The sequence below is a fragment of the Melanaphis sacchari genome, unplaced genomic scaffold (genome assembly GCF_002803265.2).
Source record: "Melanaphis sacchari strain LSU unplaced genomic scaffold, SCAv2.0 Contig141_pilon_pilon, whole genome shotgun sequence".
Taxonomy (NCBI): Eukaryota; Metazoa; Arthropoda; class Insecta; order Hemiptera; family Aphididae; genus Melanaphis; species Melanaphis sacchari.
This window is the reverse complement of record NW_020270600.1, coordinates 1,141,286-1,156,506: the sequence shown is the minus strand read 5'-3', so window position 1 is coordinate 1,156,506 and position 15,221 is coordinate 1,141,286. Positions and strand designations below refer to the sequence as shown.

The window sequence follows — 15,221 nt, the reverse complement described above, 5'->3', positions numbered from 1 at the left end:
TAATTGGATTAATTTTAAAATGTATATGGTATTTGTAAATTTTTATTTAAATTATTTATAGTTTATATATCTATATATTATTACAAAGTAAATTATTATTATTATATTTATATACAATTAAAGTACAAAAACATAATAGATTTAAATTTATTTTTATAGATGGGTGAAAGATATTTGACCAATTTTGTTTTTTTAACTTCAAATTTACCTACAGTGTTAACTACACATAGGATATTTAAATAAATTAAATTGAAGTAACTTAATAGTGCACTTTTTATGCAATAGCGAATGTCTGGAAAGTTTCTTACAACACATTGTATTACTGATGCATATTAATTTATATTTTTAACAGAACTACAATGTATGTATAATATATTATATATATTTATTAGCTTCGAATTTTTCTACTTTAAAATTGACGATCATTTTTACTAACACTAAAATTATCTCATGAAATATTCAGCGAAATATTGACCTACAATGTCGAAGGTAATACTTGAATCGTGTTTAGAACTTTTAAAAATTCCCTTTAAATAATTAAGTAATGCAAATAATCGATGCTAATAAATAGTTTTTTAGATTTTGAGTGATGAATGAGTATTTTATACAATGATGTATGTTATTTTAGTCTATTATCAAATTTTGGAGTAAAAATATCTTAATTTTCAACTTTGAGGGAGTTTCTGTTATAAAATTATATTTAATTAATATTTTAGGTGGAAATAAGTAAATAAAATAGAGAAATAGAAAAACTGATTTATTTACGCAATACAAGTATTTATAAAATATGTTTTCTGTACACAAACACTTCTAAGATATTTTGTTTCTTGTAAAGTTGTTTGTAAATGTATATTTTTATATTTTTTATTATTTATTTTTAGGTTAGATTTGGTTTATTTTCAATTTTTCTTGTACGAAAAGTTTATAAAATTAATTAAAAGTTCCTCGTGTATTATTTTTACAGTATTTTAAAAATATATATTACATGCAATTTATTTCTATTTTTTTTTTATAAAAATTTTAAGTTTAAATTTTATTATTAAATTAGATTTAATAAAAAATAATGATTTTAGTTATTATGTTGTAATTCAAACAGTAATATTCGCAAAGACTTGAACATTTTTTTATAATATACTATTATTATTTTTTGGTTACAATAAAATTTTTAGAATATTTAGACTAGGTATTTATTTCACAAACTTAATTACACCTATCTTTAGTAAGCAATATTGACTTATAAGTTAATAACAACAATAATATATTGTAGGTAATATAATAATAATATGTTATATTCGATGTTTTTCTCAATCAATTGAAAAACCATTAGAAAAATTAATGTACAATGTCTACATTATAAATTAAACTATAAATTATCCTCAGAAATTCATAAACCATTCTCCATTAAGAATAATTTTTTGTATACATTAATTTATCATATATCACTGACTTTCTCAATGATGAGGTACTCTTTAAAGCTATTATATACTATATAGTGTGACGTCTTCTCTGGTTTTTATACTCTAAACATACTATTAAATTTTATTGCATGAATGCACTGTACATATCTGATTTAGTATTAAGACTTCGAGTTTAAATTATGAAATCTGTATTGAATAGGTAGTGGAACTTGAAATTCACGACATTAAATCACCTAGGAAGTATATATGACCTACAAAACTTTTATACCAAAAATTTACTCTTAAAACTTAATTGTGTCACTTTGAACACATTTTATTTTTTATTATTTTCTATTGTTTCGTTGTAAAATTTTCAAATAAGTTACTGTAAACTGCATACCATTTACTATCATGATTTTAGAACGATTTAAAATTAAATTTAAAAAGGACAAAAACCAATAGCAATGTTAGAAACTCGATTAAAAAAAAAATATATACATTATACAATATTGTTTTCTTATTATATTTTTAATAGAATTGTATTGATATTTATTATCATCGAAATTAAATTAAATATTTTTTTATCTATTTTAACATATTTTATATTATTCACATGGTCATATGATTTTCAGGAATCAAAATAGCTATTATTAGAATAAAAAATGATCACTTTAACAAAATCATTAGTATGGTACTATATAGTAGATACTATATACTGTGTAATGGTTTCAGGTTATGATACAATTCATTTTAGATATAGAATAGACAAATCAAACCTTGTAAAGATCTTAAGAAACATATTGATTTAACATTATATTTTAGATTTAGTCTACACTTAAAAAATATGTGAGAAGGTCTCACAGGTACTCACATATTTCAAAAATTGTATTATGTATGAAAAAATATGATATGTAAATATGTGGTGAACATTTAAAGTATCTACGCCTATTCGTTTTTGAATTACTACAAAATGTTTAAAATTGTTTGAAGAGAAATAGTTATTTTATAGGCGAATACTGAATATCCAATGTCATAAAACTTCAAACACTCATGAAAATCTTATCTTGACTTTTCGGTAATTTTTTTTTTTATTATAGCATAGAAAAATATTGTATTAAATTATCAGATTTTAAATATAAAAAAAAATGTTTAGAAATTTCCAAGTACCAAATTATTTAAATATTTTAAAAATGTTGTCCAATTTCTAAATTTAAATGCGCGTGTAAAAAAAAGTATTGTAATAATGTATTTTCGATATTATTTAAATTATTGAATACAAATCTTATTGGGAATTTTGTATTACATTTTCAAAGTTACTGTGATGGTTAAAATCAGTATATGAATGATTATACAAAGTTGTATGTAAAATAGCATCTACTTTTAATAAAACTGATACCACTTTCAAATTAACCGAGAAAAAAATCTGTTTTCCATTGCAACAAATTGAATGATTTATTAGAATTTGTTTTGAAACTTAAAGGCGCCACTTCGTCCAACTCGTAAAATATCTAATTCTGAACCATAGATTTAAATAACTTTTTTCTTTTTTGTGTTTTTAATACTCATAAATTTACAACAAATACAGTATTTAATCATATTGTTTAAGAAACAACAACTTCGTCAACGGGGATTTTCTCGACTTTGGTAAATCAATTATAAAATAATCTTGTATGTCGTAACAATATTATATTAAAAATGATTTATATAGCTGTATAGTGTATATTATGAGCATACACTTACCTCAACCAGGACCAAATCGAATTTTGCCTGGGACTGAATGAGCTGGCCAAGTTTGCCCGAAGATAAAACTGACTCACAGTTATCCAAACCATCCTGCAAGATTATTAGCATCTCTTCTAGATAACCATTGCCTGTCACCTCGTCAGTAGTGAAGTTCTCATATATCGGCATCGAGCCGAATATACTGTAATCAGTGTAAGACCCATGTCCCTCACCTCTGATATTGCCGTCATTGATGGTACCAATTCGCGATTGTTGCGGTGTCTTGGGAAAGTGTCCGACAACGGTAAGATGGTGTCCGCGTTCTGCCAGGGCGTCCGAAACAGTACGGAACATGTGAAAATGGCTTTTGCCGCTAAACGGAAATATTGCCAGTATGTCGTAACCGGCCGTGCAACGAATGACCACAGTGACTAATAACACGGTAGTAGCGGTTACCGCCATATTGCAACGCTGTTTCATCGCTTAGTTGCTTACTGGCAAGAGAGTAACTGCTGCAGTTGATAGATCGCCAAAGCACTGATTGATTTTAAAAAAAACATTTTAAATTTAAAAAAAAAATACGAAAAATTATTAAACGTAACACATTATTTTCTATTGAATCAAACATAACTCGATACTTCGGGTGCAGGTATATTACAAAGTTTTACCTATATGTAATAAATTTATGTTTGTGAGAAAACACTATTTGTTTTTGAAATCTGCATATGTTATTTGGTAAATGATTACAACAAATCTATTCTTTATTATCCTTTTACCATATCAATAACCCTCAAATAAAGCACAGACAATATTTGTTTTACCTTAATATATACATATATATATATATATATATTTAAATAAAACACAGTGAGTTATAATAACAGCTATTATAAATAGTTAATGTTTTATGCAAAGCGAACTCTTGTTTCGCAATGGAATATTACAGTTGAACCATAATATGTATGCCGTATACTGTATTTACTTTTACTCAAGTGAACTTAATGCATAATGTATTTTTATGAATACCACCCGAGCTTTAAATAGTTGATGAGAGCTAATCATAATTTTAAATAAACCACAAAGCAATTAAAGTATATCACAGATTTCTTGGTTTTAATTAATTTTTATATATTATTGAATAACAAAATGAGTTTTATTTATTATATAGTCATATTTTGTAACGTTTTACAGTGTATACGTCTTGCATAATATAAATAATAATATTATTATGAATATATCAAACCTAAACATGTGGATTGAGAAAACAATGGTAGCTCTAATTATATTTTATTGTATGGAACTATTAAAAGTACTTACGTACTTTTGTATAAAATAACATGTTGTCCATTAAATAAGTAATATTAAAAAAATATTCTTAAATTTGTAAATTTTTAAATTGAACTTAAGGAAAAGGCAAGAAAAAGAGTTAAGATCTGATTAACTGAGATAATCAATCTCGATTGAACTTTATAACAAATTTAAATATATTTTCAGATTTCTTTCACATCAATTTTTTTCAATATGATGAACCAAGATACATATAGATAAATTATAAAATAAACAATAATAATAATAATAATAATAAATAGCTAGCATACAATCTTATTAAAAAAAAAAAGCAATTATTCTAGATGAGAATTATGAATAAGAGAATAACTTTGTGTGTAATTTTAATAGGTTAATTAATATTTTCTCAAAAAATAATTAAAAATAAAAATATTTAAAGGTAAAAGTATTTATAATTTGATATAAACTAATTACCTGCTTAATATTGGTAAATTTACGTCAATAACGTCAAATTATAGTTAATTAAGGATATTTAATATTTTAATATTACAGTATTGGTGACTTCTATTTGGTGCGTGTTCAAAAGTATGATATGCAGTTGTGTTATTGTATAGGAAATGATTTCGATTTGTGTCCAGCAGAATCAATTTTGTGTAGTTAGATTTAATTTTAAAGTGAATTTATTATGATGATAGCCTATAATATAATACAATTTAAAGATAAAGTAAAAATATTAACTGTACTTGTACGTTGGTATTTTACGATATTTTAATTTTTAATTCAATTAAGGCTACTAAGAATAATCCTAGGCTGTTTGCTTTGATTGTTAAATAACAAATTAACAATTTTTGGAATCAATCTACTCGTATAAGCGTATTTTAATTTATAAAATAATAGAAATTAATTTGAATTATACTTTGGTAGAAATTTACTTTTTAAAATAGTTTATTAATAATAAAAATATCAAATATACAGAAAATTTTCATTTTTAAGCAGGTATTTAAATGTCTCATTTAACCCAAATGTATTTTAGAATAAGCTTTATACAATGAGGATATATTCATTATTAATCAGTGTATAAGTTAAATTAATGATTCAAATAGTATGTTTTTCAGGGTTCTTAAATCAGAATTTCCAAAATTTCTAGACATTGTTATATCATATAGGATTATAATAATTAAAAACAATTCTGATTTTAAGTTTAAGTCTAGATTATTAATGAAAAGTTACTATCTAAGTTAAATTTTAAATACAATTTTAGAAAATTCGTCAATTTTATCAAGTAGGTATCTCTACACTAAAACGTTTATAATTGCGTTAAAAACCACTATATTATCGGCACCTAGTATAATAATAAGTTACTTAATATCTATTATGAGAAAATTGTATACTGTTATAGTATAATAAGGTTGTAAATTAATTTAATTAAATTTGTTTACAATATTATACAATTTTTAAATAATATTATACATAAATATCTAACACAATTAACAAGTCTTATTTTATTTTTCAGACTATAATGGAATAAGTTAGAATTATTAAACATTAAATCCAGTAATCAGTAAGTAAATTTACAAACTTTAAATATTTAGTTAAATGATCTAATAAAACAAACAAATATATTCATTCAGGTATAAATTGATAAGAGCTTTTCATATTTTTTTTGCACTTTATTCTTTAATGGATTACTATAATTATTTTAAGTATACAAATGGGTGTACATATTGCATTAGCGTGTTTATATTGAATTAGGATTTTAATTTTCTTTATTGCAAGATAAAAATACTTAAAGATAATTTAATAATTAAATTATTTCAAATTAAAGTACCAATAGTATTTTTATAATATTAAAAATGCTTTGTTTCAAAATGTGATCATTTTATTAATTATTATAAAATAAATTGAAATTAATGAAATATAACCAATACAAATAATTATTAAATAAACATAGACGGTTGATACTGAAGTCAACATATTTACAATAATATTTTTAAATTAAAATAATAATCATTATTCATTAATATTCGATATAACATAAGTTTTTAAATCAATTAATACAACCAAAATGTTTCATGAACGAATAATGTGTTTGAAAATTGTTTGTGAATTTATTATTAAATCGATAATAACAGATTAAAAAAAAAAAAAAAAATTATCAAATATAACTAAATTAAATGTCTATAACACAACTAATACCAATCAACAGTAGATTAAATAACTTGTTATTTTAAAACTTTGTTTGCTTTATTTAATGCCTCGTGGGGTTAAACTAGAACTGCTCGTTGTGTGTATTAGTTCAGTTAAAAAACAATCGATGATATTTAAAGGTTAATACTGGAGTTTTTATGTTTTTTATAAGACATGTTCAATTGGATTTTAAAATACGTTTCATGTGTGCATTTTCATATTAACAACAGATTCCGCAATCTCCCATAACTAATTATTTCAAAACACGTTAAATTAGTAATCAAACTACTTATCTACAAACTTCTCCTTAAAACTACAGTACCTGGTATGGGTTTTGGCGAAAGTATCAAGTATTAACTATATCTAACAATTCCAGTCCAAAACTCTCTCCATTTTGTATATGTAACCAATCATATCTCGCATAACAATATTACAATTTTGGAAGTCTATGATGTAGCAGAATCATAGTGAACGATTCAACAAATGTTTCAAAAGATGAAATGTCCTTTGAATGCATAATCATCAGATAAAATGAGAAAATAAATTTTAAATCATTATAGTACAGTTACCGATTAGCACCGTAAAATAATAAAAACAACAACTAGGTATTTCATTATCATTGTTTATCAATAAACTACAACAGAAAAAATTGTTGTATTTCATTTATTGAGTGATTAATTTCAAATCATTTATCAATATACTTATTAATGGGATGATAGTGTGAAGAAATATACAATGTGTATCAAACACTTAAGATTATACGTGACATAATATGTATAATTGATCCCAACTATAAGTGTATATACACCGTTATCTCAGTAAATAAATTTAAAAAAAAACTGTTTAAATTTACGGTGAAATGCATAATTAGTTATATAAAAAACAGAATTTAGTCTAACGAATAATTTGTATAATATGTATGACGTATGTATCTACAATGGTTAATTGTGTATAAATCTGAAAAGGCAATATTTTTACCCGATAACTGTCTATTTCAAAATTAAAACTAATAATTCACACAAGCCTAATTAATTTGAAACAAGGGTGTTTTATTCTGAAATATTCGAATAGTTAAATTTATTTTCGCAAAAATGAAACAACAAATAATCAATACAATTAATATTCACATTACTATAATGTGCAGTACATGAGTTACGTGATTTTCGAGGAAGACACACTTATTGTTTTGATTGATAGACGATAGTGGTTATGGTGTAAAGTGATAATGACTAGTTAAATTGGGAATAAAAGGACAGTGTCCATTAAAGTTTTGAATACTTTCTTTAAAGGTCACGTTATTTTGAAACGTCAAATTATGACACATAGGTTTATCGTATTTTCATAAATTTTACATTGCTTTTGATAGACTTTCGACAGTATAGATTTTATGTTATATGGTTTTATTTTTGTTAAGTATAATATTATTAGTCCGGATAGTCAGGTGTACAGAAGTTAATAATATGGTTCTATATAATATAATTATACATCTAATACCTCCAATAATTAATATCATGTTTATACAAAAAAAAAAAAAAAATAAGTTTTTATTTTTTATTAATTGGGGGTTTCCTAGATACTGCATCAAACACCGTTACCCCGGTTAGACTCACAAATTGAGATTTAGCCGATTAGGGCTTAAAACATAATATATATATATGCGTGTGTGTATAAAGTGATCATAGATATGGTTAGTTCAAAGCAAAAAGCAAGATGAGAGTCAATATCAATGAAATTATTAATCGACACTTATTTTATACATGACAAAATCCAGCACGGACCAATCCGATCGATAGAGTTGACCGGTAACCAGTGTATCGTATAATATGGCTTTGATGTTTCATTTATACGGAAGACTACGTTAATAAATTTGATACATAAAAAGACGTATTATTGATAGGTTCCTACCTTTATTTAATCTTCTCACGCTGTGTCTGATAAAATATTTATCAAACGACTGCCTTTTACAACTGTGATGAATTTCGTAAAAAAACATCCGTAACGAATCGTATCCAGATCGGTCGAATTAATGTGGCACGCGACATAATTGTTGTGAGTGTGTTGGTGATTCCGTGCAATCGTTTACTGAATATAAATATAGTACTTATAACACTATACTCAGTAAACTTACACAATATTACTGTGTGCAATGTGTGCAAGAGGTACACTACACACACCGTCATTGAATTGGCATAAATATCGTTTTACTCGTTCGCCTTGGACGATTGTTGTCAACGGGCAATATTAATTTAAATTAATGAATAGCGTCGCAGTTAGGAAACGTACTCTCATAACACATACAAAAATGCACGCACTTATATACAAACACACATGATCCTATGTTCAGAAAAATGTAACCCTATTAGAAAAAAATATTCAATCATTAGGCGGTATACTTTTTTTCACTTAACGGTTATTTACTTTCTAACAGCTTGATGTCACTATACAATATGTTTCACATTTGCAATTAATACCGATGTGGTGATATTAATTATATTAAATTATTACACGAATGAATTGTCGCCTGCCACCACCGTTAATCACCACGGAGTTGATTAGATTTAAATATTCTATGCACTTAAATAATAGTATAATTTTTTATTATGCACATTATTTGTCACCGCACATATTAATAATAACACAATCGAAATTTTTTATATACTTATTCGATGGGTGAGGCTTTAAAAATGTACTACTTTTTTATAGTTTACACAAGTTATAAATAATGAGTAGGTACCTACTATAATAGGTATAAAATATATTGTACGATTAAAATTCGGGTAATTGAAACATAATTGTAGTAGATAGTATAATTTTCATTATTACTGATAAACAAAAAAATAAAATAAAAAAAACAACAAAACGTATCTACATACGAGTACATATTAATATATTATAGATAAAGATACAATAGCGTAAATAATAACATCGAACCACAAGACTATGCGAACGAGAAAAAGTCATAAAAAATGTGCTTAGGAAGTGACCAAAAGTTATGAAATAGTAAAATTCAATTTAATTTTCAAGCTTAACTATCCAGAAAAATAATAATAACTTTAAATCTTCTAAGATATTATTAATTTTATATACCATATAGTTCAAGTATTAATATTATTATTTATTTTTAAAAATTTCTTATATTTTCAATAATATTAGTATTTACTAATGGATGAAAATATAAAACATAAATTGTCTATTTTAAGTTTTTCTTACTATATTAATTTTGGGAGGGGGAGATAATACTATTGTATAATATCTATTTTATAATAGTTTGGCTTAAATAATGATAGATATTGTATATTAGTAGAAAGAATTACGACATAAAACTTTAATTTGATTTTACAACAACTCGAATTTTCATTATTTTTCTGTAGCTCTATATAACTTACAAGTCTAACTATTTATTTAATGCATATGAAGAAAATATAATGAAAAAAGTTGTAATTTCATCAAAATACATGGGAGGGAAGAATTATGTTATTCATGATTACCTCCTTTTGGAGTTGCGCCTGTCTTTCGCTTAAAAACGCACAATGGTATGCAATCCATTTAAGCTTATTTATTCAGCTCTTTTACCACGTTTATATGCAACAGTTAATGTGCATTAATTATTTAATTCGATTCGTCAAATCGAATTAACTCTTACTCCGGGATTAAGAAATGCATGTAAACGTTTTAATGTGAATTAAAGTATACTTAAAACTATATTATAGAGTAACTTTCCTTTATGGACTGTACCTTTGGTCATGGAATCCAAAGTATAATGCATGGAATAAAAACATTCGCATTAACTTAAAATTTTATTCAACATCTATTCTAATTTCTATATTTTAGGTGTATATAAATTCGCTCCCTAGTGCGCATTAACTGCTGCATGTGTGATTCATTTACATGCATTTTGTACACCCATAGTTGTTTCCAATGCGAATTTCAAATGTAAATTAACTAAACCGTTTTAAGTAAACCGAATTGATACTAAACCAAATTAAAAGCCATTTACATGCATTTAACTACGGAGATTAACTAATTCGAATTGAGTTAAATCAGTTTTAGCTGTGAATGTAAACGTAATAATAAACGTGGTATCTGTAACTCTGTAACATAAGTCTTACTCGTAAACGTCTTTTCCCCACATATACCTATTTATTTTCTGTCGTTTTATATTATACCCTTCATCAAGTTCGAAAAACATTTTCGAGCAAACTCTATGTTATACGGGTTTACCCATAGTTGACACCTACAAAGCTACATCAGATGTCTTGTCTTCACAAACTGCATTTATAGCTGTCACTGCACCCACAGAATTGGCGGAAGCGACAATGACTGTAAGTTTTAGAGTTTCTCCGATACAATTTATGTGTTGTACGACTACAATTACGATACGCCGTAATATAATGCAAGATAAAATATTATTTCTGTAGTTTTTAATTAATTTTTACTATAAAAAATATATAATTTATGAAAATTCAATTTGTATAGCAGACACACACACACAACCTTTTGACAATTGCAATATAGACGTATTTATTACTTTCAAACATTAGACCAAACAATATTTAATAATTTTATATACTCTACGGATCGTATATAATATATAAACGCCGTTTCGCTGGGCTAACAACTATAGAAAATTAATTTTAACTTTATCAGCCTCTCCGGATTGTTTGTATTTAATCGTAATATTTATCGTGAAAACTTTTGATTGCGCACGCAATATAATATATTTGTTATGTGATAAAAATAATCACAGCCCCGTGTTTTTGTTGCAAAATTATACACATATATTTGCGTATCCGTTTATAGTTCACAAGTAAATGGTTTCCTCTTTGTTCTGAATAAATTTCCGTAACAAGTAGGAAGTTTCTTTTCACAAAGCTTGCAATTGTTTTTAAATGTTTACACTGTTTACACTGCTTACATAAATCCTAAATCAGCCAGAAGAGAATATGAAATGCAACCATCAAATGTCTTAGAATAGAAATACTTGAAACATTTAACAGTTTACAGGAATATACCAAAAATTACAGTAATTTTGATTTTATTTAGAGCTTTCAATGTAGTGTTATCCCGTAAGTAAGAAATAAGTTATTTGTTAATTTCTATTTTTTTTTTTTTTTATTAATTGCCTTATTCTTTAATATCAACAATACAAATTTAATAGTAATATTAATTAATTGTATTTTTTCTGATGACTGCATTACAAAAATAATTTTTCTTAACGTATAAACATAAAATATTATTTAATTGAGTATCACTTGCGAATATTAAAGCTCACATTTTTATTAGGTATTATTATTATTATTTTTTTTTTATCAAACTAAAAAAATAAATAACTTATTTCATACATAGATATACATATATTTGATATATCATTTAAAAGTTAATAAATCTAAAATGATAAAATTAATAATTACCATTTTTGAACGGAGAATAATTTATTTTAATTCTACATCAATAATTTGTCTAAACATACCAGCGTACTCTTTAAAGAATACACGATAAAGAGAACATATTTTAAATGTATTTTGAAGTGACTAAGACCCCTAGCTTTCTCTTTACTTTAACCCTTGACTGTTTATGGTTAAAGATCTAAAGCAAAAAAAAAATGTGACGAATGGTTGTCATCAACATGCTTGCGGAAAAACAAAAATCATTAGAGTTGTTACTGGCTCGCTAAATTTACACTTTACAATTACATTCAACTCGTAATAAATTACACACAAGACGTATTAAAATTGATGGTAAAAGGAGAGTTACTATGATGTATTTGGATTGTAAATAATTAATATAATTAACACGATTTTTTATAAAAACAAATGTGTCTTACGTAATATATTTTTCTGTGTATTTTTTAATTGGTGACGTTGGTTTTAATTTTTTAAATTTTATTGAACTAGAGTTTATTTGAACGGTAGACTAAATAAAAAATTCAAGCAAATTCTTTAAACGTTCCTTCATAATAAAATAATTTGAATAATATATTTTATATATATTGGCAGTTATATCTACGACATAATAAAACTTCTGACAGATTATGAAATGATCAGGCAAACGACATTTTAATAGATAACTATAAAGTATTATGTTATAAGCAAGTCTTGCAAAAATAGTCTTGTAGAAAACAAGTTGATTTCGAATTATTTTTGGGTCGTCAGTAGCAATAAAAAATATTCCCTTGTTATACTTTAAAAATGTCTGAATGCATGCCAAACGGCACTCTTAAATCGGCACTCAGCGTTAGTGAATTATATGCATTTGCTTTGCCAGGCATGTCACACACAGGATTCTTAGACTTTTTATGGTACCACATGCTTGTCATAAATAATAATTTATGCGTTATTAAATACATTCACGACGATGAATATTCACATTACAATAATTGTTTGTGTGTCTGTTTAATATGTATATTTAAATTCATAATAATTATTATATTATCTAATAATTAAGATATTAAAAATAAAATAAAATTACTAAGTAAATATTTTCATAAAAATATATTGGAGTTTTTTTGTAATACTTTTAAATTATACCATTATAACTAAATAGTTAAAAATTTGTTGGTGAGTAAATATTGTAATATATTTGATAAATGAATTATTTTGAGTCATTTTTAAACTTAGATAGGTACCTACTTTTATTATTATATATTAACAATACGATATCTAATAATTATGTTTTAAGTTGATTTATTAATTATTGTTCAAGCCAATTAGTGTGTAAGAACATAACTGATAAGGATATTCTATAAAACCGCCCTCAACTAGTAATATTATTGTGTAAAAATCAATTTGATATGATTAATAATTATATGCGGTGGTTGTTATTTATTTTAAACTACATATCAATGTACTTAATTATTATTAAATAATTGCAATTTTATGGTTCGCCTTAAAAGTATAATAATATGTTAGTTACATAATAATTATACTTGTTTATTTATCTAATTTTATATTGTTTATAAGGTGTATAACGCATACATTATTTTAAATTTTATGATAATGGCTATAATAGTTTTTATTATGTTCTTATATCATTTGTTAGTCGTTACAGACATTGATATATATATATATATATATATATATATATATATATATATGTGTGTAATATACTGAATAATGATTAATGAGTGTATATTTGCAAAACAATATCAAGATTCAAGAATAACAATAGTTAACAATGTAGATCATACGAGCTGCTCACAATGAACTATTTACTATTTTATTAGGTCATTGAAAGATTATTGTTTTTTTAACAAGTAACTAAAAGAAAATAAACAAAATATTAGTTTTTGCTTTCAATATTATATTAATATGTTATATACGTTTTTGTGTAATAATATATTTTATAATATGACAACAAAATATTGAATATACTTTTTTTTATTGAATAAATTAATAGCTTTCGATAGATAAGATATAATAACTCTTTTAGTTACTTCTAGTCATTTCAATTCAAGTAAATTTGATTAGGTACCTAGTCAGTAATTTATCATTTGACTTCGCGACATCCATAATTTATTAAAAATTAATATTAAAATAATTTAAATTTTGTCTGAAAAATGTTGTCTTTGTTTATATGTTAAAATTTTAAAAGCATTTTACACGAACATAATGCCCACTTAATAATAAATTTAAATACACAAGCGTGAATTTACAAATCATTATTACAAACACGTATAATGCTCTAAGTGCCCTATTTTTATTTTCCCTACAATTGTATTTTTATGAAATTTATTATATAATATTATTTACATAATGTGTCATATGGACCATTTTTAAAAGAAAAGGCTCAAGTCAAAAATTGTTGCTTTTTTGGGGATATAAAAAACCTTATAACTTTTTAAGTTTTTAATATTTTAAATTTTTGTATTCATAATAATGTTTAATAATTGTTTTATTACTTTACTATTAAACATATTTTAGTTTTTATTTATTTTCTTCGAATTATAATGAATATAAGGACCTATAATATATATTCGTTTTGACCTGAGCCCTTTCGCATCACGATTTGAGACCTAATGCATGTAATTTTATGATATTTATGGGCTTAGTCATTAAGTTTATTATTATTAAAATTTACTTACTTCCTTGCGTATTTATCTAAAAATCACGAATAAACACATATTTATTTACCTATGTCAAAAATAATAAATTACAAATTACAAACACATTATTTAATAAAAACATTATATAAATTGCACACATTTTTAACATTTCTATAAAATAAAATAATTATAAGTACATTTGATAAAATAAATATAATGATAATCCCGGGTTGCGTTAATGATTAATAAAAACAGATTGATAAGGTTAGCTATCGGATGGCTTAATTATTATTTTAATATATAAATATCTATCGGTTTCTTAAAGTACTATACTGTTGTAGTTGCCATTGTACAGTTACAATAATTGTGATACCAACATAATAACAAAATATGTCCCAATAAATATGGTTGTGGCAGTTTGCAATGATAGTTTATTCGTTATCAATATAAATATATAAATTGTGTCATAGTGAAATTGACGTGATTATATTGCATAACTAAATCAGTAGTTATATTTCTGCTATCAAGTAGGTACAATACTGTTTTTAGTTAGGTACCCTTTAAAATTTACATTTTACTCACTAAAA

At 24.5% G+C, this 15,221-nt stretch overlaps 1 protein-coding gene across 3 annotated transcripts in view; it reads right to left on the bottom strand.

The window, feature by feature from the left end:
* LOC112591718 (UDP-glucuronosyltransferase 2B13-like) overlaps nt 1-14,710 on the bottom strand; it is a 43,798-nt gene extending 29,088 nt beyond the window's left edge. Inside the window, exons 1-2 of one of the 3 annotated variants that reach the window (XM_025335626.1) lie at nt 14,674-14,710; nt 3,138-3,656 (exon numbers count right to left, since the gene is read on the bottom strand). In XM_025335626.1, the coding sequence (XP_025191411.1) occupies nt 3,138-3,599 (462 nt within the window). In that variant the 5' untranslated portion in view covers nt 3,600-3,656; nt 14,674-14,710. Of the gene's footprint in view, nt 1-3,137; nt 3,657-8,498; nt 9,034-14,673 lie in introns of those variants that run through there. The other 2 variants (XM_025335625.1, XM_025335627.1) reach the window with 2 other exon arrangements.
* Between the last annotated feature and the right edge of the window lie 511 nt (nt 14,711-15,221).